The 25767-nt window shown below is 38.6% G+C and overlaps 1 protein-coding gene across 2 annotated transcripts; it reads right to left on the bottom strand.

Annotated features, from left to right (window-relative positions):
- Positions 1-279: 279 nt before the first annotated feature.
- Positions 280-25264, bottom strand: pask (PAS domain containing serine/threonine kinase). Of its 2 annotated transcripts, XM_073856218.1 has the most exons (20): positions 25019-25264; positions 24451-24637; positions 24152-24351; positions 22384-22551; positions 22055-22193; positions 15773-15903; positions 15191-15344; positions 13714-13898; positions 13502-13601; positions 13329-13430; positions 13069-13243; positions 8672-9594; positions 4682-4857; positions 4413-4568; positions 4042-4167; positions 3805-3939; positions 2809-3008; positions 1444-1577; positions 1200-1343; positions 280-963 (listed from the first exon to the last, which is right to left on the bottom strand). In XM_073856218.1, the coding sequence occupies exons 2-20, from the start codon at positions 24608-24610 to the stop codon at positions 779-781; spliced, it is 3693 nt and encodes a 1230-aa protein (XP_073712319.1). In that variant the 5' UTR covers positions 24611-24637; positions 25019-25264; the 3' UTR covers positions 280-778. The 2 variants fall into 2 exon arrangements, with proteins under 2 accessions (XP_073712319.1, XP_073712312.1); XM_073856211.1 differs by lacking the exons at positions 13329-13430; positions 24451-24637; positions 25019-25264.
- Between the last annotated feature and the right edge of the window lie 503 nt (positions 25265-25767).

Raw genomic sequence — 25767 nt, 5'->3', positions numbered from 1 at the left:
CTTAAAAACTAAATTCAAGAACAATTTACTTACCCCATTGTTAGATTTTTTTGCTTGTTTCATGCACAAAATCACTTAAAATTTGATATTTTAGAATTTACTCGATTTTTTTTCAAGAATTTTTAGATTTTTTTACTGATAACAAGACAAAAATACTAAAAAATTTTCTTGAAAATAATTTTTTTTGCAGTGTGGATGCTCCTCTTTTCACTCAATTAAACGACTAAACGGATTTCAACAATTATTAATTAAATCCAGTAAAGAAATAAAACCACAATATAAACTTCAAATATTTTTATTGAAGAAAATTTCAATGACATTTGTGATTGACAGAGGCTTTACAAAGCCAGTATACAGATCGAAACAAAGTTACAGACAGCTTATAAACTTAAGTGTTGCCAATAACAATTTATTCACACGATAAATATAGAAATTTCAATTAAAATAATTAAAATTCATAATTTAAAAAGGTTTAAAATCAACCTAAAACAAGTTGCTTACACAACTAAAAACACATTATTTGACCCTCAACCAGGTCCAGTGCATGTGTCATATGTTTTAACAGGACAATAATTGCTGTTTTCCTTCTGTCAAATATAATATATCAGTGCGAGATCTTGCTACATAACAGAATAAATGTTTTAAAACACTATGACAGGTTATATAACATTTGATAAATAACCTTAATGCTTCCATTCCATCCACCAAACATAGATAAAGCTGTTTTGTTCCTCTATGGAGACTTTTTAAAAATGATGGACAGCAGGTGGACGGTTCCTCACTCATCTGTGAGATATTTTAGCAGCTCTGACTGCAGCGCTGTCATTGTTCTCCTCTGCTCCTCATCCTCTTCTTCATCCTCTAGAGGAGTGTCATCTAATGAGCTTTGGTTGTTGTCAGGGTCCAGGTAGAAGATGTCTGCCTGATGGACACCTAAGATGGACTCAACACGCTCTGTAGACACTGGGAGTGGGAAACAACATGGTGCTTAGTAAGGAAGAGAAAGGCACAAAGTAACGCTTTTTGGCTTTGGCTCTATCATTCCAAAAATATTTAAGTTCGATTAATCATTTTTTTACACAATCATAAATCACCGCTGTTTGGCAGTCGATCTGTAGTTAATATTGTATACATTCTATAGTACACATTTTACATAGTAACTTTAGCTCAGTGTAGTTTTTGATACGTTTATCCCTTACCATTGCTGGAGGCGAAGACCTCTCCCCACGAGTACTCCGCCAGGTTAATGGGCTGTCGCAACCATGGCGACTCCAAAAGCTCTTCTAGTGTTATTCTCTGAGTAATGACTGGGTGCAGAAGTCCAGCCAACAGTCCATACAACTCTACAACACACACACAAAACCACGAAGCAACTGGTTACACAGCCAGCAACTGGAAAATGAGTAATTTCTTTTAAAACTGAATTTAAGCTGGGTTCCAAACCTGTGGATATCTGGCAGGGAGGATTAAGTTGGGCTTTCAAGGTCTCTTCCACGCTACAAAATGGATTTTCACTGAAAAGTAAAGTGTATAAGAGGACTCCTAGAGACCACATCTCCAGCTCTGGACCCTCGTACCTATAAACAAAAATTTAAATGTATGAATTTTAGTGAATTTATGTTTCAAACTAAGATGGCAGCAGAGAGGCAAAAGTTACAGAGTTACAGTTACAGTTATTAACTTATGTGCGATCTACCGGCATTGCATTTGCGATCGACTGGTCGTATTGGACACCCCTGCATTAAATGAACATTAACAGAGCCCTGAGATGTATGAACCTGTTTTAATGAACAGTACCTTAAATAAGAACATCAAATGCACACATAAGCAACGCATTAAAACACAGTGCACCTGTTACTGACTTCCGCCACGCCTTCTCGTGCAAAAACCAATGTTGCACGCGCGCGTGTGTCAAGCTGATTCTGACTGGAAAGGATTTACCGCGAGTTTTCAAAATCACGGTAATCAAACACGGTTGTAATGATAATTACATTTTAAACGATAATACTAACCGTCAGGACATTTTATCATGGTTAATCGTGAAACCGGTAATCGTCCCATCCCTATTCCCAGGGCCTTGACACCCCCCCCCCCCAGTTTCACAAACTTTTAAGGATTTCAAGGACCCATGGGAACCCTGTTTATTTTAGTTAACTGAGCACTTCATTTGCAATTCATAAGGATACAACAATTATTTATGATTAACTAAGAATAATAGTGAACTTCATATTAGTCAACTCGTTCCCGGCCATTGACGAGTTTACTCGTGAATGAAGAAAAAATGCTTCCTTGCCAATGACGAGTATTTCCAGCTTTCCGCAATACCGCCATTATCCACAAGGTGGATAATCCACCTTCCGCAGCTTATACAACCTGGAAGCAACGTCTCACGTGAAAGAACTGCGTGTATGTTGTGAGGATCACTCTGAATGGGATCACTATCAAAAGTCCTTCACAAAAATAGAATTTTCTCAGCTTTTTGCTCATAATTTTGTGTTTTTAAAGAAACCTACCCATATTTGAGAGGTGATAAGAAGAGAACTAATCAAGGTAGGATAAAGTGTTTTTTTTTTGTTTGAAAGCAGAGGGTCATGAAAAATGCTGGCACTGGCTGGCAACTTTTTTTTTTTAAACGCTGGTGGGGAAAGAGTTAATATTCTGAAATAAAACGTACACAGCCCACAGATGCGACCTCTAAAGGATTCAGCCTTTCGCTTTGAGAAACGGCTTGCATTCCCAAACACTAACATCCTAGTCCCTAAACATCTACAGTTCAGACATACAGGAAGTCCAAGCTTCAGTACATACGGGTTTCCTTGGAGCACCTCAGGTGAGCAGTACTCCAGAGTCCCACAGAAGGTGTAGAAGAGCTGTCCAGGTTCCAGTACAGCAGCTGAGCCAAAGTCAATAAGTTGGATGTGAAACTGAGAGTTTATGATGATATTTTCATCCTTTATGTCTCTGTGAAGCACTCTTTGACCCCGCAGGTAACTCACTGCCGCTACCAACTATGGACAAACCCAAGATTTTACAAGTTTGGCAGACGCTTCAATCCAAAGTGACTTAAAGGGACATTCCACTTTTTTGAAAATATGCAAACTTTCCAGCTCCCCTAGAGTTAAACATTTGATTCTTACCATTTTGGAATCCATTCAGCTGTTCTCAGTGTCTGGCCCTACCACTTTTATCAAAGCTTAGCATAATCCATTGAATCTGATTAGACCATTAGCATTGCGCCTATAAAAATAACCAAAAGAGTTTGGATATTTGTCCTATTTAAAACTTGATTTTTCAGTAGTTATATCGTGTACTAAGGCAGACTGAAAATTAAAAGTTGTGATTTTCTAGGCAGATATGTCTAGGAACTATACTCTCATTCTGGCGTAATAATCAAGGACTTTGCTGCTGTAACAGTGCTGCAGGAGGCGCATTGATATTACGAAGTGCCCGAAAATAGTCCCCTGCCACTGAAAGTTACTAAGGGGACTATTGTTTTTAGGCACGATGCTAATGGTCTAATCAGATTCTATGGATTGGGCTAAGCTATGCTAAAAGTGCTAGCGCCAGACCCGGAGATCAGCTGAATGGATTCCAAAACGGTAAGAATCAAATGTTTAACTCTAGGGGAGCTGGAAAATGAGCATATTTTCAAAAAAAGTGGAGTGTTTTCCTCTAAAGTTCATTCAAGCTTTATGGTGAACCATATGTGTCTTCCCTGGGATGTATCAGACGATTACCTACGACTACTTTTCATTTAAATAATGATGTTTTCTAAAATGATTAATTCTAAAATATACTTCTCACCTGTCTGAAAATATAACTTGCAAGAGGTTCATCCAGTCTTGGTTGCATATCGATAAACTCGAATAGGTCGACCCCGTCCCCATGTTTCTCCATAACCATTTGGAAGAACCCCTCATTCTCAAATATCTCAAGCACCTACAGTGACAAACCATCAATGTCTGACAAACACTGACTATATTACAACATTGTGACCAGATAATACAGAAACCAAAATTGAGCATGAATTTCTTAATGTACCTTCACGATGTTGGGGTGATGCAGACGAGCCAGTATGGATACTTCCTGAGTGACCCGCCCCAGATCAGGATCATCTACCCAACACTCACCCACCACTGCACTTTTCCTGATGAACTTTACAACCACCTGAGAGAGGGCAAAAGATTTGTGTTGCATGTAATGAATTTGGCACATGACAATTTTTTTCCCAATATATCAATTTTTCTCTGAGATTTGAACTCACTACAATACTACTCAAGTACTACAGAAACAGATAACATCTCAGTACCAGCTTTCTCATGCAACACTCTAAAACAGATACACCCTAAAGTGATCAAGGGTTGATTTTTAGGTATATAGTTTGATGAATATAGCTCCAAAGAGTCACTGACTTCCTGTTCGTCTTTCCGCCTTGAAGCAAGCCAGACGAAGCCAAAGGCTCCCTTTCCGATGGAGCGCATTGGACGATACTCTTCCTCAAACTGACCCTCGCATGCTCGGGACTGCTCCAGGTCCACAGAAGAACGCAGGGCATCAGAACGGATTGCCTGAATAAAAAGAAAGAGACATACCAGGCCCATCAGAAAGAATAAAGTACAGCCGCTAATCTGGTTCACAACACCTACAGATACAAAAACCACGTCAAACTGTTTCACATCACCTCAGCAAAGCTGTAGGCAAATGGCTCCTGTTCTGGTGCTCCTGTCCTGGCTGTTGGAGACATCATGCTTTGTAGTGCCTCCTGATGATGGAGCAAAAGATGACTCCCACTTAGCCACAGGCAGAACAGAGAACGATCATTGGATAAGGATGCCTGCCGCACATCACACTGAACCTCTACACATACAGAGAGAGAAAAAGAAACACTTTAAGTGCCAATAACTCAACATAAAACACTAAGCAGCAACACTGAGCTACCACAATGAATAAAACAATCTGGAGGGCTACTTTTTTGATATAGTCTACTATTTTACTTGTTGATACGTTTTATCACTGTTTAAAATGTTAACATCAAGGCTTTGAACCTGTTCACGGAACGAAAACCAGAAACTTTTGATGTTTTGCAAGGAACAGAAACAAAACCAGAAACTTTCAAAAAATATATGTTCCGGAAGAGAATCGTTTATTTAAAATGATGGTAACCGGTTAATACCATTATTTTTTCGTTCTTTGACAAGATTTCTGTGCAACACTCTGTGAAGTTCACTTCCAGTCGTCGTTGACTCATCGGAGAAATGAGAAGCATGCCACCAGCAAGTAGCCTATTCAAGCCCAAGTCTCTAATGCTCAATCATAAGAGGGAAATATTGTAGGCTACCAAGTATCTCAAGATGTTTGTCTTTTAATACTAATTAGTGGTGTGACGGAGGAAAGTTGTTCATTTGCACGTGTTTAACTCTTTCCCCGCCAGCGTTTTAAAAAAAAGTTGCCAGCCAGCGCCAGCATTTTTCATGATTTTCACAAAAGTTTAATGCCTTCCAGAAAATGTTCTTCTTTAAATATATAAACAAACAATATATCAGATGAAAGAACAGACCCTCTGCTTTCAAAAAAAAAAAAACGTTTCATCCTACCTTCATTAGTTATCTTTTAATCACCTCTCAAACATGGGTAGGTTTCTTCAAAAACACCCAATTTTGAGCAAAAAGCAGAGATAATTCCATTTTAGCGTAGGACTTTTGACAGAGATCAGATTCAGAGCGATCTTTAAAACATACAGAGAGTTCTTTCTCTTTCATGTGAGGCACTACTTCCGGGTTGTATACGTTGCGGAAGTGCGCCACCTGGTGGATAATAGCGGTATTGCGGAAAGACGGAAAATCTCGTCATTGGCGGAGAAGCGTTTTCTCTTAACTGACGAGATATCTCGTCAATGGCGGCGAAAGAGTTAATAGGCTTGCAAATGTTAACACTTAAGTGATATCAAACAATTTAACCGCAAAAAGGTGCTTAAGTGAGCAATTTTCTGTACGCACAGACGCATATGCGGTTGAATGTTAACCGGTTCGGGAACTTTTTTTTTGTTCGGTTCAGGAACGTCAATTTTAGGGTTGAATCGAGAATCGGAAACGTTTGAATACTGTTTCGGTTCTGAAAAAAAAAATCACGTTTAAAGCCTTGGTTAACATACACAAAAGCCGCCAAGCTAATAAAAAAATATGTATTATAAAACGGCTCGTTCTGGTTCTTCATTCTGATTGGTTGAAACACGTTCTAAGCCGTGATAAAATACCCCGGTAAACCCACAGTTCAGACCGCATCACAAGTATCACTGCGCCACTGTTGCTGTGTACTGATTTATAAAAATAAACACCACAGGCTTTAATCATATTTACATTTTTTCTACATTTGCACAATTATGGCGATATCCAGATAAATGTCATAGATATTGTTGAGTCATTTCGTCAATAAAGAGAAAACGTTCTCTGGGTTGTTTTTGTATTAAATGGATATTTCCGCTATTGTCCACTAGATGGCAATCTTACCCAACTTAAACACTGACGCATATACTCAACACAACGTGTGAGTTTTGATGGCTCTGAATCTGATCTCTTACAAAAGTTCTTCACAAAAATGGAATTATCTCCGCTTTTGAAAACTTGAGAGGTGATAACAGATAAGAGAACAAATGAAGGTAGGATGAAACGTTTTTTTGTTGTTGTTGGAAAGCGGATGGTCTGTTCTTTTATTTGATATTTTATGTTTATTAAAGAAGATAGTTTTTCTTTTAGACATTAAACTAAAACTGGGTCGGGCAACAAAAAAAAAAAAAACACTGACGGGGAAAGAGTTAAGCATGCTTCCAAGCATCATCACTTCAACAGTTGCACGATATAAATGTTAATGTATATTTTAGATGAATGTTGATTTATAAAAATAAACACCACAGTCTTAAATTATATTTTCATTGTGTCTTTGCTGTGTCTGTTGCAGCCACACTTGATTCTGAGGAACTACTTTGTTTGGCGGAAGAGCAATATTTGTACTAATATAATTACAACTTATTTGTGTTTCATTTTGTGAAACCCTGCTATGCATATGAAGTAACCGTTTTATAAACGCAATAAACCTCCTGCGCAGCAGTGGGGTTAAAGTGCATTTTATAACAGCTAAGGGGGTTTTAGGCACTCCGCTTCGCGTCGTCCCTAACAACGCCCCTTAGCTGTTATAAAATGCACTGGTAACCCACTGCTTCTTGGGGTTTATTGCTTTAATAAATACATATTAAAATTGAGGCTATTAACTTTTCCCCACCATGGACGAGTTATCTCGTCAATTAAGATAAAAACAACGCTTCCCTGCCCATTACAAGATTTTACAGCAAACCATATTTCCGCTATTATCCACTAGATGGCGTTCTTTCCCAACTTATAAAACACTGAAGCATCCACTAATCCAAAAACAGTAAAAACATCGTGTATGTTTTGATCATCACTCTGAATCTGAATGCTAACAAAAGTCCTTTATAAAAATGCAATTATCTCAGCTTTTTGCTCAATTATTTTAAAGAAACCTACCCATATTTAAGAATTGATAAAAAGAGAACAGATGAGAATAGGACGACAGTTTTTTTTGTTTAAAAGCAGAGGGGTCTGTTTTTTCATTTGATATATTGTATGGTTATATATTTAAAGATGAAAATTTTTTGGAAGCCATTAAACATTTGTGAAAATCAAAAAATGGCAACGCTGGCTGGCAACTTTAATGCTGCGTTTACACCAACCGCGGTAGAGGCGAAGCGCGCATTTCAATGTTAAGTCAATGTGAAGATGCGTTTACGAGCGTCTGGAGGTCTCGCATCAAACACAAAATGCACCATTTGGTCAAGGCAGTCAATTCGCGCGAACAAGGCGGAAATGTGTCTTCCACGCCAAACGTCGCATTCGCACGAATTGAGCGCATGGCGTGGTATGCGCGAATTTTGTGTTTGACGCAAATTGCTGGCTGACGCCCGAGTTGAAAAATTTGAACTTTGGCAGAATTTCACGCCGCGTTAACCAATCAGGAGCCTGCTTGCTGCTGTGGAGGCAGCCCCGCCCGGAGTCACTCATTCAACCTGAAGAAACGCTTGATATTGTCCGAAGCAGTCACCGGGAGCAATACGACACAAGTTCTTATTTCTATAGAGACAGGAATAAAAAGGACCTCGCTTGGAAGAGTGTCAGTCGGGCAACCTGGTAAGTTGTAATACACATTTCACTTTTGAGTCACGTGACGTTTATCGACCCGCGCCGTTTATTTTTTCCCCTATGGTAAGGTTACCAAATACAAACCGGTAACTCTCTCGATAAATGCACAATCAACATCAGTCATCTTGCAAACAGACAACCGCAAACTATTTTGATGCCTGAAACGCGGTTGGTGTAAACACCCCATAAAAAAAACATTGGCGGGCAACTCCGTGCGGGCAACCCGGGGCACCATGTGTTAGAAACCACTGATCTATACTTTAAAGGTCATGGTGCTAAACATAGCACAAAAAGTGGTTTACTGGCACGTAATCATAACCATAGCAAAGTAGCAAATTAAAAAAGGCTGACACTTTTATTAACTATTGATCTAATATTATTTGTTTAAAGAAAAATTATGTATCAATACCATCTGATAACTATGTGGTCACTGTAAGCCATTGTAAGGGCAGTTGACATACCGATTGGAGTACCATCTCTGTGGTAGCACGTGACATGAAACCTGCCGTCTGGAATAAGAGAGTTTGTCTGAGCCTTCTTAGGGGTGGAGGTGGCAGGGGCGTCACCTGGCAACATCATTCCACCACTCCTCCGGAGATCTAGAACACGCCCCACGACACCTACTGAAGATGGGTTCCAATGTTCCAGATGTTTTCGTGCTGGTTGTTCTAGAGCCTTCTGCTGAGGGCTTGCATCGTGTATTTGATCTTTCGATGATTGAGCAGTTTCGTCTGTTGCCTCTTCTTCCGAGCAGATCCTATCTTCAACCTCCGTGTCTGATTCTACAATGAAGGGTGAAGGGGTACGCAGAAGTTCAGCAGTATCACAAGAGGTCAACGAATGGTCGAGATCTATAGGGGCATCTGGGATCTCAATGCTCTCATTCAGGTTCATCTCCGACAAGCCATGAACAATTTCGTCTCCATTAGAGTTCAAGTCCAGGAAGCAGCTCCCAGATTCTGCAAGCTGACGTCCCTGTTGAGACTCATCGAGCTTTTCTGGGCCAGAACCACCCACTAACTTCTCACAGAATCCGGATGATGACCCGCTGCCCAGGGAAATCACTTCAAAGCTGGAGTCATTAAGCTGGGCCTGCTCGGAGCACTGACAGGACTGATTATGAGATTCAGGGTGTGGTGAATTTGGAGGAACTTTAGAGTCTGGGTTTGAAAGTTTTTGATTAAGAGGTGCCTTGGAGGCATCTTGCCCTGATGGGCCACCACAAGCAGAGAAATGGGTAGAGGGGCAGGTTTTGTGGACCTCCAGGGACTCCACCAGAGCAAAGGTCTGTAGCAGAGCATTGGTGGAGTTTGCAGAGTCAGACTCGGACATCCGTGTGGACAGGGCTACAATCTGTTCACAAAGGTCTGTAGTATCATCCAACCTAAGATCAACAGAATTACACACAAACATACACAAAATTGAAGAACTGTTAATAACATTAAAGGGATATTTCTTCCAAAATTTTAAATTCTGTTGACGGTACCCATTGACTTCCACAGTATTTGGTTTTCCTGCTGTAGAAATTAATGTATACCATCAACCGTGTGCTTAATAGGGTTGTGCCGATAGACGATAGTATCGGGTATCAACAAATCGTCAGACATATCGCTAATAGTGGGCTTTCATGACGATAGTTGGCGATAGTTATTATTATCATCATAATTTCACATTAACATGCGCATTGCATGCTTTTCCTCCAGATGGTTTGTGGGCTTCTCTTTGCGCGAGAGAGCTTTTTTGCACGAACGTGGACTCAATGCGAGCGTCTTGGACTCTTCCTCAGACCGGAATGTGCGCGGCATGGACTCCTAGCACCTGAACTTGTAATACGGGCGGCTCTGACATTACCTTGCACTGGGAATGCTGTTAAGCACGCAGAGAATAAAACCAGCGATGAAATTTTAGAGCGCCTGAATATGGATTACGCAGATGAATTAATGGCATCAGTTTTAAGGAGGTGGCGGTCATGATAGTGTTGCCCTTGCTTCATTTTGTCCACCAATCAAGTGACTTGTCATAAATACCATATTTTCTGGACTATAAGTCGCTCCGGAGTATAAGTCACATCAGTCAAAAACGGCATAATGAACAGGAAAAAACATAAATAAGTCGCACTGGACTATAAGTCGCATTGATTTAGAAAATTATTATTCTTTTTGGGGGCATTTTGTTTGTTAAGTCTTTTCTCCATTGTCTTTAAGTTAATGCTTCAGTTAGGGGTAGGCTACAGGAGCAACATATAGTGCCCTCTCATGGCTGTAGATGGTAAATGTTTTCTTTTGGTTCATGTCAGTATGAATTAATTTTGACATACAAGTCGCACCTGACCTTAAGTCGCAGGACCAGCCAAACTATGAAAAAAAGTGCGACTTATAGTCCGGAAAATACGGTAAGTAAAAAATGAACAAGAAAATAAATGAGTAAACTACCGCACCGCCCCCCGATACCATCGTGTATCGGCAATCTTACAGGCTGACAATAGGACGATCTCAAAATGAATTGTGAATTAAATAAAAATGGCGCATTTCAAAATGAGTTTATCAGCAATTTAAAATGACGATGCCGATAACCATAAAAATACTTAATATCGGCACCGATAATCGCCCAGGCCAATAAAGATTTAAAGGGGCCATGGCACAAGACTTTTTAAGATGTCAAATAAATCTTTGGTGTCCACAGAGAACATATGTGAAGTTTTAGCACAAAATACCATATTAATAATTTATTATACCATGTTTAAATTGCCACTTTGTAGGTGTGTGAAAAAATGTGCTGTTTTGGGTGTGTACTTTTAAATCCAAATGAGCTGATGAAATTCAAACACTGATCACAATGATGGTGGTTTGTTGCAATTAAAACTCAATTATGTTTTTCTCTGCACTAAATGGCAGTGCTGTAGTTGGATAGTGCAGATTAAGGGGAGTTATTATGTTAATAAGAGCTCCTTATGACATCATAAGGAGAGCCAAATTTCAACAACCTATTTTTTCATGTGCTTGTAGAGAATGGTTTACCAAAACCAGGGATTCTGCAGGTTTCACCAAGTCTAATTTAAGACTTTTTAAGACCTTTTTAAGACCATAATGAATTAAATTTAAGACCTATATCACGACAATGAAGTCCAATTTTATAGTCCAGTGTGAATGCATTCATGTGTTTTTTAGAACCCTTTATCTTTCATGACAAAAACAAGATGTATTTTCTAGGGGTGTGACAAGACACTTGTTCCGCAAGATGAAACGAGACTGGGTCTACGCGAATAAGATCAGACAAGATTTTTTATCTTTGCTGATATTACAAGTTTTTCACCTTAAACGTCATACGAAGTTTTAAGAAATCCCCAATGATAAAATATATGAAGAAAAATAGCATTATAATTAACTAAAATCACATAATTTAAAATGTTTTAACCAATCTAGGGGTTTCATTAACAGTTATTTTGGTAAGGATGACGATCAAGTAATCTGATATTTTTTGGTAATAAAAATAGAGCTAAATGGGCCAAAGCATTTACGATGACAATAATAATGAGACAATAATAATTGGTTCAAATAATGTATAATGTGCATAAAATAAACACATGGCTTTATGTAACAACAATGTTAAAATATTAGGTGTGTTTACCCAGATAGAATTTAGATTAATCCAGGACTAGGTCTTATTTATATTAGGACATTTATGGAGTTTTTTTTTTTAAATATAACTTACAAAATACATTACTGGTGTGCATCTTGAGACATAACAGTGGCAGTGAAATATTTTATGGCAAAAATAAAAATACAGTAATTAAATTGATGAGACCAGGAGTAAGGGAAAGAGTGTATAGATCCACCCTCCGGAGCAGAGGGGGCGCTAATGCACCTACAAGCTAGATGCCAACCGCCATTAAAAAAGATAAAGAAGACAGGCTTCGTTGGCAATGGACCAAAAAGTTGATCGGATGTCTGATAGAGCAGAAGCCGCGGTGCTTAAAACTGCTGATGCAGATTCACATGCCGTGGTGCTCTTTAGGGCTACTGATGTATGCACCAAAGAACGGAGAAATGCTGGGTGTCTTCGACAGGTTTCTGCAGCTGCTTTATGTTTCTTACATTGCATTTGTGACACTAAAGCTTTGAAGCCCATTGTTCCAAGTTTTAAAACTTTCTTGCAAAATAAACAACGGACCCTGTACGCTAACTGGTCTTTACCACGGAGCAAAACCAGGGTTAAGTAACCAGTTTTAATTAAATGTGCACTTCCCCATAGCTAAAACTCACACTTTTCTCCATTTGCTTATACCCGGTCCACGCACTTTAGCGAACTCCCCGCAAATTTGTGCTTTAGTAGATTCCACCTATTCAGTTTTTCCTGACACATGAGACGAACATGTATAAAACAGTTACAATGTTCTTGGCGTTGTTGGTTGGGCAACATTTTAAGACCTTTGATATGCGGATTTAAGACATTTTAATGCTAATTAAGGCCTTATTTTCATACTATGGAATTTAAGACGTTTTAAGACTTTTTAAGGATCCGCGGACACCCTGAAAACTAAGTTACTGGGTTGATCTTTTTCACATTTTCTAGGTTGATAGAAGCACTAGAGACCCAACCATAGCACCTTAACAGATTTTCATGCCATGGCCCCTTTAAAAGGCATCTCCTACAAACATTTATGTACAAATTAAACCTTATTTTATTGTGAATCTTACAAAGTAACTTAAGTTTGCATGTTCTCTTGGAATTGCTGGCATCAAGCTCTACCAGTTGAGCTGTAGGTCATATAAAAAAACAGCACAGAACTGTAAAAATACAGTACACTACTTAAATACTGAATATCCCTGAATAAGAGAATTATCTTAATGTATCTAACCCATTCATTGGTGTGGAAGTGACAGCGGGTGAGGTCATGGTTGATGGGACGCTGCCCTCCTTCTCCAATTTATCACTGGTCCCAGTAAAGATCCTCTTTCCTTTCCCCAGACCTGCTCTCTTTCTTATGGCCAGATGTACCATCACACTGTCTCCAGCAAGCACGGTGTTTGGATCTAAAAGATATTTCGATGCGTCTATTATCATATGCATATACTATTTAAGCATTTAAATAATAGCAGCAGTTAAAACTAAACTTACTACAAGTGTCTTGTTGGTCATCTTTTGTTGCATTAGCATCAGTTAAGAGAGTTAGAGCATCGACAGGTTGACATTTAGCACTAGCAGAACATCTACAAGGATCTAAGGGAAAGGAGGGGGATTTCAGCACAATATATTATAAATAAACGCGTGTCCTCCTGAAGTCTTTGTACCTGTGGGGGTGGACGTGTCATGTAGATGAGATTCACAGTCGTTGCTTTGATTCCCGGCACGAACTCGCTCATAAAACGCTGGTATCAGGTACGTGATGGTCTACACATACAGGTGGACATGGAAGACATGCAGATCTTATTTAAGGTGAATGAATTCAAGTTGGATTAATACAGCAGAGACTAAATAAAAGGGAATGTCATAGCATCTGTACCTTGCCGACCAGCTGCTGGCTGTTGTATCCAAGTAGCAGGAAGCTAAAGATGTTGTTGGCAGTGTGAATGGTCCCATTGGGCAGAAGTGTCAGAAGACAGCTACTGGGAGCGAACACACACACCGACCCAGAGTAAAGTACACCTGAGCTGGGGGATAGGACATCACCAGAAGCTGATTTACCACCTGCAAAAAAACAAGGATGCCAGGGCAATGATCATACTGAACCAATAACAATATAGGATGAAAGAATTAGATCCACGGTCAGAAGCATAACAGTAGCCCATTGCAAAAACTGCTTAGTCTTACAACTTGGTCATCTAATTTCTTTCAAGACTGGTGAAAACTTTTTAAAGTCAGTCACACTAAAAGGTAGATTGGCCTAATTTGAATTCGTAAAGTAAGACTGATTAGCAATCTCACCCTTAGGCGTCACCCGTTTGCACTGTGGGCACAAAGCGAAACACGATTGGTTGTTTTACGTGTCAGTTATATGGCCCCTTAGGCAGTCCTTGGCCATTTAAATGGCCATGGTTCCCAGACCTTCAGTATTCGCGCTTTTCCATTGCATAGTACCCCACGGTTTGGTTTAGCTTACTTTTGTGAGCTTTTCCACTGGGTGCAGTGTAGTACCTGATACTTTTTTTAGTACCACCTCGGTCAGGGTTCCAAGTGACCCGAGCTAATACCAAAACGTGACGCGAAAACACTGTAGATCACTGATTGGTCTGAGAGCATTGTCACTACCAGCGTAATCGCTAATAATGTAAAAGATTAGGTTTACCTTCATGCTAGCTTGCGCTGTCTCGAGTAAACCTGTTGTCATCTGTGCTCTGCTATAAGTTCCCAAACTCCCTTTTAGCAATAAAACCATCCACACATTGAGAATCAGGAACACCAGTACAGTTTTTTTCCAGACTTGCAGTTTGTGGTGATCCCAACGCGCACGTTCACATATTTGCTTAAATGCAACTTAAATTAGGCTCAGTGGAGCGCGTTGACTGACGCCACGGGTGTTTGTACAGAAACTGTCATGTGAGACAGAGGAAGTGAGAAACGCGATGTGCAAACATCTATTTGTGGTGATTAATTTTAATTTTGTGGCGGACTGAGAAATTAATGAATGTATGGGAATGTACAACGACTCTTTCACTTGTATGATGTCACAGCAGTAGGCAGCGCAAATAAAACGACACGCCTATAATCCCTACCACTCTGAAGTGTTACTAAACTCGATGGAAAAGCTAACCAAACCAAAGTGAGGTGAGCTGACCTGACCCAAACCAAACCATGGGGTACTATCCAATGGAAAATTGCCATATGACAAAACTAGATTAGCCCCAACTAAACTTTTGTCTAAACTTAATATTACATGAAAATAAGAATGCTACTTTAATATAAGACCAGTGAAAATGTCTATGTTAGTAAAACTCCTTCATACCCTGTAGTGGACGAGGGTACAGAGAGTGAGGACTGACCTGATGGTGTCCGGCTGAGCCGTCGAGAGCTGACGATGTCAGATTGTTCTGGATGCGCCGATCTTCCACAGGACACAGCAGCATGCAGTCGGATACACGCAGGCACTGCCATACCTGTCCTGTCCTGCAAACGCAATCTCTGTACACGCAACACCTGGGATAAAGAAAAAAATTGTGTTGCTTTAGCAGAAAGAAAAACAATAAAGCTGGCATTCTTATGAAGCGAAGAAAATCTGAAATCCCACTTCTTGCATTATTTATTTATATGTGCTTGTTTTGTGTTGTAGCTATCTTACATTTAAAAGGTATTGCAGAGGATTTTCTTTTTCCGGGTGGATCATCAAGACTATTGGTCCTCCTAGTTGTCAATCAGGAGTGTTGTGCAATTGCATATTTTTAAAAAGTGGAGAAGGCGGTTCTTTTTTAAAATTGGAGAAAATCCTCCGCTACACCTTTAAGCTATTTGTTTTAACAAACCTGCTAATTTACTTTCATTATTAGCTTTTGATTGGACCAACACACAGTCCCGTCCCAAACTCAGACCACTGTGTTCGTATTGGGCGGTTTTTGATGACGCCTAACCTTAGGAGTTGTCCTGCAGTGGAATGGCATCTGTAGTGATGGCATCAGAGCCATGATCGACAGACCCGTCAGATCTTCAGCAGTGTGATATCCATGGAGATGGGCAAAAGTGGAATCACAACTCAGAATTCCTCCCTGAAGGAACAGAAGAGACTTGATTTTTTTTTGGGCCACTTAGCAGTTATATAACTTTCATTTAAAGGTATGCTCTGCCAGTTCAATACATGTTAAAGAGTCCATAATATTATGCAAAATCCACTATTACAAGGTGATTGGACATAAATGTGTGTTGGCAGTGTGTTGTAAGAATTTATAGTCAGCCTTGACAAAGATTCCACTTCAATTTAGCTGTTGAATAAAGCTCATCCCTCTAAAAGGCTTGATAATCATAAATGGTAATCTCAGTTCAAGCAATATAATAATATAACCTGAAGTTATAATTTCTTAGTAGTATGGGAGCAAATGTGAGATTTCTTGAACCAACACAGATCAAAGAGGGCTCCTGATAATAAAAGACGTCTATCTAAACATTATCTGACCACTTGGTTGAGCACACAGTTGGATACTACAATGACGGATTTGGGCACAGTGGGAGATATAGAGGTCATTTGTAGTATTAGTCTTAATTTACATTTAAAGGGATACTTCATTAGCATTAGGGGTGGAAAAACAGGTTTGAAACTATAAAGTGTTAAGACTGACTTTGCTCAGGGTTCAATCTGACTCTGCTGAACCCAAAGTACGAAGTGCTTTGTCACTGCTACCAAAATAAACTACTTTCATCAAGATTTTCTACGTCCTCATCATTTTTTCTTACACTGGCGAGCCAAGCAGCGAGGGATTTCCAAAAAAAAAACAAAAAAAAAGCGGGGAAAGGTAAGAAAGACTGACTTTTCTTCTTTAATGCTGTTTTTTTGTTTTAGGGAACCCCCTTGTTTAAAAAAATCTAGAAAAGAAAATTGTAAGGATAGGAAGGAATTTAGTTTGTTTAATTTAGCAGGAGGAGTTCTTAAGCCTATTTTATACAATTCTGTTTGAGATTCTAACGAAGCTGAATTAACCCGACGCAGTGTGGTGGCAGAGTTGTATTGGAATTTTTGTTTCTAAAGTAATTGAAGCAAAGTGTTTAAGTTTGTGTGTTTCTAAAGTAACTGAAACGTGGTGTTGTGTTGTTATAATTTCTGTTAAGATTCTAAAGTAACTGAATCAACCCGATGTAGTGTGGTGGCAAAATTATAACAAAAGAGTTTCTAAAGTAACTGAAACTTCTTGTAGTGAGAGCCCAGCGCACGGTGGCTCTGTTAAGTTTAAAACTAAAAACCCGACACAGTGTGGTTTTGCTCGACGTACTGTAGCAGAGTTTTAAATGTGGTATATAGTGTTGTAAGCCCGAAGTATACTGTGGCTAGATAGTTTAAAATATAACACAGAAGCACCGATGTACTGTGACAGTGTTATATTTTAATCTATTTGTGAGTGTTGGCGTAGCAGAGGTTTAGGCCCGAAGAAGTGTGGCCTCCAGAGTAGTGAGACTTTCAAGTTAAAAGAAACTTGATTTGGAATTGTTATAATTTCTGTTAAGATTCTAAAGTAATTGAATTAACCAAACGTAGTGTGGTTGCAGAATTATAACAAAAGAATTCCTAAAGTAACTAAAATTGTTGTGTAGAGCCCAACGCACCGTAGCTCTGTGAAGTTAAAAAAACAAAACAAAAAAAAACCTGAACCAGTGTGAGTTTGCTCGAGGTATTGCAGCTGTGTTTTAAACTTGATAACTGTTGTTACCCCTGAAGTGCTATACAGCTAGGTAGACTGTTGTGTTGTGACAGTGTTATATTTTAAACTGCATGTGAGCATTTTTGTAGATGAACTTAAGGCCCGACGGACTGTGGCCATGTCTGAAGCAGGAACTTTCAGGTTCAGAGGCCTGACATATTGTGTTGTTAATTCATAAGTGTCCGACGTACAGGAACTATGAACAAACAGACTAATGAATATCTTAAAGCAACTAGATAACGTGTAGTCACTGATGACAGTAAGTTGTAAATACCTATTGAATTATTGCACATAATTCAGTAAGACTTTCGAAATGGAAAAGCTGATTGTTAAATACATTACCAAGCATGGTTCACAGGGATTATTTGATGGAATAGAAGATGTTGTTGATAAGCCATATGAATGGGCTATCTCTAAGTTTGAAACTTCTAAAATGCCTAAAAATGAAAAAGGAAAGATTGCCAATGCGCTTCAAGCGGTTTTTGCTTCGTACAACATAATTAGGAAGAGAGTAGATGAGTTAAAAGCTGAAAATGAGCGACTTAGTGTTGAGGTGATTTCTACCAAAAATTACCAGGCTATTGAAACAACATGGAAAGAAGAAAAGGTCAAGATGCAGAATGAGATTGCACTGCTTAGAACTAACAAAGACATGCTCAAATCATCTGTGGAAATTTTGGCCAACAGTTTGGAGGAAGCACAGACAGCCTGTCAGTGTATGATAATGAATGGTACAACTGAGAAAAATGCTAGTAAGTCATTGTTAGATGTTACGGTGTGTAGTCCAGTTTCAGAAATGCCAGATTTGCATGAAGAAAGTGCTGAGGGATGGGAAAGAGATTCTCAGTCATTCAGAAGTCAGTACTCTGACTCTACAGTGAGATTTCCAGTGGCACCAGTTCATGTGACTACAACTATGCGTGCTAGTGAAGGAAGGGAAGAGCATATGACCTCCACCATGGTCAGAGCATTTAATCCATCTGAACTAGAAATTGTGATCAAGAACATTGGGAAATTTGACCCTGCCAAGCAGGATCCATTAGATTTTCTAAAGAATCTTGAACGATATGCAGATCTGTATAATTTTACTGATGGTGATGCCTGTGTTATGCTAAAGATGTGTCTGCCTGATACTTTGTCTGGAGCCTTAACTCAGAGAGTAAAGGCCAGAACTGCAAATAAGTCAGAGAGGAAACAGGCACTTCTTGAAGTTTTGGGTATGATGTCAGTTGATTGGGATAAAATATCTGAGATGCAGATGAGGACAGGAGAGCACCCAGCAGCGTTTTCAGAACGATTAATGGAGACATTCAAAACTTTCAGTGGCAATCCTGATACTACTAAGAATGATGTCACTTTCAAGTCTGCCTTGATTAACAAATGTGATCCACTCACCCATTCTGCTGTGTCAATGCTTGTGACGCCTTTCTCTGAATATGATGACATTATTGCTAAAATGACACAGTTTTACAACAATAATGCTAATAGTAAAATGAAAGGTGCCAATTCTAGAAATCCAGTTGCTGCTTTTGGCAGAACAGAATATTCTAGACTAACTGATGGCTTCCATCATAGACAAATGAGATTTGCAGGAATAAATTCAGGTGTTATTCTTTGCTATGCATGTGGAAACGCCGGTCACATTGCTAGGCATTGTCAAGACAAAGAGAGATATCGAAACTTTGTCTGTCATAGATGTGGAAAGACAGGACACAAGGCAAGACAGTGTCATTTTTCACATAAAAGACAGATGGGCTTTTGTGATTTGCTTAAGAAAATAGACAATTTAGAAACCCAGTTAGCACTGTTGAATGGAAAGAAGGAAGAAACCTTGCCAGACACATCACTGTGTGAACAACATGACTGTAACTCAGTCACAAGCAGATGTTGATGTGAACTAGAGAATTGTTTTATGATAGTAGCACATTTTAGAAAAAAAAATGTTTACTATCAAAAGGGGGGTGATTCTTGAAGATTCATGAAAAATTATTTAATTGAAGATTCATGAAAAATGATTTAATGTGATTGATATGTAAATTTATTTAGAAGAAATGTTTTAATGCCAATAATTAAAAAATATATATTTTTTAAAACATTACTGATGTTTGATGTTCTGTGCTTAAACATATGTGACTTTGATGTTTTGAATGTGAAAAGTTCTTGTGGGGGAAAAGGGGGGCAACCTCTTCCATTCTTCTTGTTTCAGGTGTAAGCATGGAGATGTCTAAAATGTGTAACCTTAGGGAGAAAGACGATTTGGACCAGAAGGCCAACAGGACAAGTGATGCCAGGGTACTTCCTCAAGAAAGAGGAACCAGGACGTCTCTAGAGTTACTACTGGAATAGGAAATCCAGACATTTCCAAACCTGCTAAGATCCAGAACGACAGGTCTAAAAGATCCTGTGACATACGAATCGGAACAATAGCTATGAAAGATTCATCTAAGGAACTGTTTTCAAAATTGAAAAAGATTGGACAATCGATAGGAGAAGCACAAATAAATCAAACTATTTCTAGAGAGTATGGACAGCAGTCTTTCTACCAAGGTGGAAAACCATATTATGAAGACTCACTACACATGACACTAGAATGAATGTATGCTATGCTTTAAACAATTTTCCAGGAGCAAGGAAATTTTGAGTTTGAGAAAATTCTAAAGGTGGACAATCTTGGAACATTACAGGAACATACTCTTAAAAGAAATGAAGAACCTTCCTAGATTTGCTGCAAAGTTGTCATCAGAAGAATGGCAGGGAATAAACACAGACTGTTGTGACAAAACCCCATTTGGTTTCATGTGTGAGTGTGACATGGTGGAAAAACAACTATTGAAGCACCAGAAACAGACTTTGATGCTTGTAAAGTTAAACTCACTCATATGCAGAATCATTTCTCAAGGATAATAGTCACAGATGAGAGAAATTGTGTTACTACACCTTGTATATGTGAATGTGACCCGACAAATACTATCCTATTTTAAGAAAATATTCCAGAATTGATTTTAAATTGCCAGTATTAGACAATGAGTTAATGTCATTGATCTTAATGAGAAAGATAGGGTAATGGGGACTTAGCTATTACATATTCAGATTTACTTTGGGATGTAACCTTCAAAACAGTGTGTATATCTTACTCATTGTTTGTCAATGCATTATGCTATGCTGTATGTGTTCTCTATTAAGACGCCAGATTGCAGATATTCAATGATCACCTAAGGACGTTCCCGTTGGCTGTGATGGTTCTTGAATATTACTCTCCCAAACCAAAGAAATGTTTGTTTCATATTGCCAAATTTTAGGAGAGACCTTATGATAATCTTGCCTAATGGGATGGAGCGATAACCAGTGTGCATGAGGTGATGACCCAATGACGGGTAAGATTCTCCAGTGGCCAGATGGGGGACAACCTAAGCCAGGGTATTGCCGCCACTGGGCACCTGCCCTAATATTAATGGGAGGTGTAATCTTTATGAATGGAGTGGATGTGATGCTTCTCTGCCAAGAGCATCAAACGGGGGACTGTAAGAATTTATAGTCAGCCTTGACAAAGATTCCACTTCAATTTAGCTGTTGAATAAAGCTCATCCCTCCAAAAGGCTTGATAATCATAAATGGTAATCTCAGTTCAAGCAATACAATAATATAACCTGAAGTAATACTTTCTTAATAGTAGTATGGGAGCAAATGTGAGACTTCTTGAACCAACACAGATCAAAGAGGGTTCATGATAATAAAAGACATCTATCTAAACATTATCTGACCACTTGGTTGAGCACACAGTTGGATACTACAATGACGGATTTGGGCACAGTGGGATATATAGAGGTCATTTGTAGTATTAGTCTTAAATTACATTTAAAGGGATACTTCATTAGCATTCGGGGTGGGAAAACAGGTTTGAAACTATAAAGTGTTAAGACTGACTTTTCTCATGTTTCAATCTGACTCTGCTGAACCCAAAGTACGAAGTGCTTTGTCACTGCTACCACAATAAACTACTTTCATCAAGATTTTCTACGTCCTCTTCATTTTTTCTTACAGTGTGAACACAACATATCTACAATGAAAAAAAAATCATCCACTCCTCCTTTTTAATTCCTTTTAAACCAGAGCAGTCTCAACAAACATGCTGTTTTAATTATTTTGTTAATGTGATGTCACACTAACAAAGCTCCACCCACAGCCACTGACTGACTGGTTTACTTTACCCAAAAGCCTTTCTTAATGTGTTTGCAAGACTATTGTCTCAGACTGTATTTACAGGAATCAGATCTATTTTTAACCAAAAGTTGTAACTTATTTAAAGGTACATACATAAAAATCATAATTTTTTTCTCCCGCCCAAATAGGGGGATTTTAGACATACTATAGCAAATGATCTGTGGGGTATTTTAAGATGAAACTTCAAACGCACATTCACCTGAGACTTATATTACATCTTGTAAAAATGGGCATAATATTGGCCTTTTAAATACAGGAACAGGCACATGGTGAAATCAAAAAAGCCTCCATTCTGTGTGAAAGTCACATGTGCCGTGATCCTCTCCACTTTCTCCAGGAGAAGCTCAACAACCTGTGGCTGTTCGGGTGTCTGAACACACACAGACACAGGAAATTCTGCACCTGCCAAGCTCACCGCAGTCACCTGCCAGACAGAACGAGACAGAGATGTGATTTTATGAATGATCGTTACATCAGACACCACAAAAGCCAGAGATTAGAGCTATTGATTATAAACGGCAGTGTGGATGAAATTAAATATTCATGGGGGGAAGGGGGTAGTGACAGCCAAGTGAATTGCTGTTTTAATTTCCTTTAGAGATAAGGCTTCATACCACTTTCGCAGAAAAGGTAACAAGGTTCCCAGTGGAATCGAGTGTATCCTCCTTCAGGACCTCCTCTAGTATCTGATTGGCTCTCAGGAGAGAGGTCAGCTTCTGGCCAATCAAATCGCTATATGCACACTCAAATAGCTTAGAAGCATAATCGTTGGCATCCACAACCTTGCAAAAAGAGAAAATTGTGCTTTAATTGAATTGAATAGGACAGAAGCAACAAAAGTATTAACAATACAGAATATACTGTAGTTGGGTCAATGACGTGAAGTTAATTATTTTGTGTTGGTATGGTTCAATTAAATTTAAAAGGGTTAAAATAAAACTCAAAATAAATTTGAAGAATACTTGCATACATTCTCTTTTTTGAGGACCAAGTGTAAAATTTCTGGTTTTATTTCATTTTGAAAGAATATGTGGGGGTAATTGCAAAAATGTCAATGTGGTGTAACCGGTCTGTGTCAATTGGTGTAACTAGGATTTTTTTATATGAAAATATACTAGTCAACATTTGAAGTGGATCAAAACCTTTCATAAAAGTTGTTTTAACACCCGTTCTTGTCTTTGGACAACTTTGATTAACTTTTTTGATCCACTTCAAATGTTGATAACTGTATAAATATATTCATAAAAAATGTGAAATAAAAAAATAATAATCTAGTTTAGTGTAATGTGATTTTTTACATCATTTTTTTACATCATTTGTCAAAGATTATTATATATATATTTTTTTTGATGATTATGCTTACATGCCATCAAGGTGGATAAAACATAATATTTCTCATTCTTTGGCGCAATTGGCGGTTACACCATTTTTGTCAAAGATTATTTAGACAACAGAGCTGTTTCCAGCATATGTCAGGACAAATTACAAAAACGCATTAAAATTACCATTTAGAAATAACTAATAAAATGATATTTAGATTTTTTTGATGATTACGCTTACATGCCATCAAGGTGGATAAAATATTTAATACTTCTCATTCTTTGGCACAATTGTCGGTTACACCATTTGACATTTTCTGGTCCATTCAGTCTTAACTTTCATAAAAATGGTGCAAATGTCATTTTTTATTGCATAAAATTAACATAAATACACTCCCCTAAAGGATTATTAGGAACACCATACTAATACTGTGTTTGACCCCCTTTCACTTCAGAACTGCCTTAATTCTACGTGGGATTGATTTAACAAGGTTCTGAAAGCATTCTTTAGAAATGTTGGCCCATATTGATAGGATAGCATCTTGCAGTTGATGGAGATTTGTGGGATGCACATCCCAAAGATGCTCTATTGGGTTGAGATCTGGTGACTGTGGGGGCCATTTTAGTACAGTGAACTCATTGTCATGTTCAAGAAACCGATTTGAAATGATTCGAGCTTTGTGACATGGTGCATTATCCTGCTGGAAGTAGCCATCAGAGGATGGGTACATGGTGGTCATAAAGGGATGGACATGGTCAGAAACAATGCTCAGGTAGGCTGTGACATTTAAACGATGCCCAATTATCACTAAGGGTCCTAAATTGTGCCAAGAAAACATCCCCCACACCATTGCATTAATGAGAAATTGAACAGGTGTTCCTAATAATCCTTTAAGTGAGTGTACACTGTGCATCAAAATAAACCTGATGCGTGCTTTTAAAACTAGTTTTTAATTTTTTTTTAATTTCTCATCTTGCCAATGCATTTGTCACTGACCCAGTTACAGAAAATTTAGCCAAAGTCTAAATAAACTGTTTTAGGACAATCTTAGTCGTCCGATACCTGTGCTGTGCTGCGGTTAATGGACAGGTTGGCTGTGCTGGGATTAAGAGCTATCCCACAATTATCTGGGGCACCACATGTGAGCCGTTTAAGCAGAGAGCTCTCAAACACAGGAATCTGCTGGGCCACAGGGTGAGAGTCTTGAAGATCTGATATCTGAAGATTCCTCATGGCCACTGATGTGCCAACATTTAAATCACCTTTTGGAAAACAAACAATTGGTTTGTAACCTGTGTACATCATACTGCTTGCAAATACATTGCAAACCTATAATTTTAAGCTAACTCTGTCTGTCCCACCTGTTGCATCCAGGGGATTTAAAGTGCAGTTTCTTTCGGAGGGGAAGGACTGATTCATGCAGAAGGAATCATTCTTCATCAGACTGCGGGGAATACAGTCAGCATCAGCAACACACATGTCACCCCTGGGGGTGATCCTCCGGTCGCGTGTCAGCCACATCGCAGCATGCACTATGCAAATGTCCTGCTGAGAGAAACAATTCTAATAGGTAATTTATTGGTTATAATAGGAATTGTATTGGTTTGAATGGAAACTATAAATGGTCTAAATGGTAATGTGTGGGTTCTACTGATGGGATGTATTTGGCAGATGTTTAACAGTAAAACACTACTGGAATGAAGCGCATAACATAAAACAAAGAAATTTAGTAATATTTTAGTGGTAAGTTAAGCGATTCATAAAGGTGTTTTGTTATAAAAACATAAATTATATTGCTCTTAGACCAACGTTATCATATGAGACAAATCAACCGAGAGCACACTTTACACAACTGGTGGTATAAATACCGCACGACTAGTTATATAACGTAACGCGATTTGTTATGTGATTATAAGCTTCGTCACTCACCTAGCACACGGTTGCTTTCCGTTTACTTCCCGCTGCCTTGGAGACGGGGATACTGCTTTGTTCTTTGCTCTAAAAAGGCTAAAAATAACAATTAAAACGAATAAATCAAAGCGTTGCTTTACAAATTAAGACGCTCGGTTCAGTATGGTCGTAAACATGTCGTTTGGAGCGCTTGCGTCAAATGTATCATGGCCTACAATGTTTGGCGCGTATGGAATCGAAATAAGGTGACGAGAGGGTAGGAGCCAATCAAAACGCGCGATTTTAAAACTTGACAGGGAGTTTATCCAATAGAAAACATTGGTGGGCGGAACTCGTCATGTAGTTTCTATAGAGACGTACAGAGTACTGAAGTGTTTATAGGCGTGTTCGACTTCCTGAAGCTCTGCGCAGACAGATCGTCTGCGTAGAAGTATCGCGAGTTTAAATCAAAACGCGAAGATTTTGAATCGCTATTGCGATACCCTGATGTCATAAAATGACAGTCCTGCGGCTGCGCAGCATGAAATTGAACACGCCTTATTCAGTGTTTTATTTATGCCTTAGCTTTGTAAAAAAAATTTTTTAATGACTTTTAACTTTATTATAAATATTACACAGCTATAGAAAGCCTGAGCCTAACATCAAGCATTTCATTATTTTTTAACTCTAGCACACATTTTAAAGGTTATTACTGCAATTTTATTGTAGCTATCACAATAATGTAGCATTACAATAAAAAATGGTAAAATCTAAGAAATATCATTATT

This window comes from Misgurnus anguillicaudatus, chromosome 2, assembly GCF_027580225.2.
Source record: "Misgurnus anguillicaudatus chromosome 2, ASM2758022v2, whole genome shotgun sequence".
NCBI lineage: Eukaryota > Metazoa > Chordata > Actinopteri > Cypriniformes > Cobitidae > Misgurnus > Misgurnus anguillicaudatus.
This window is presented reverse-complemented; position numbering and strand designations above follow the sequence as displayed.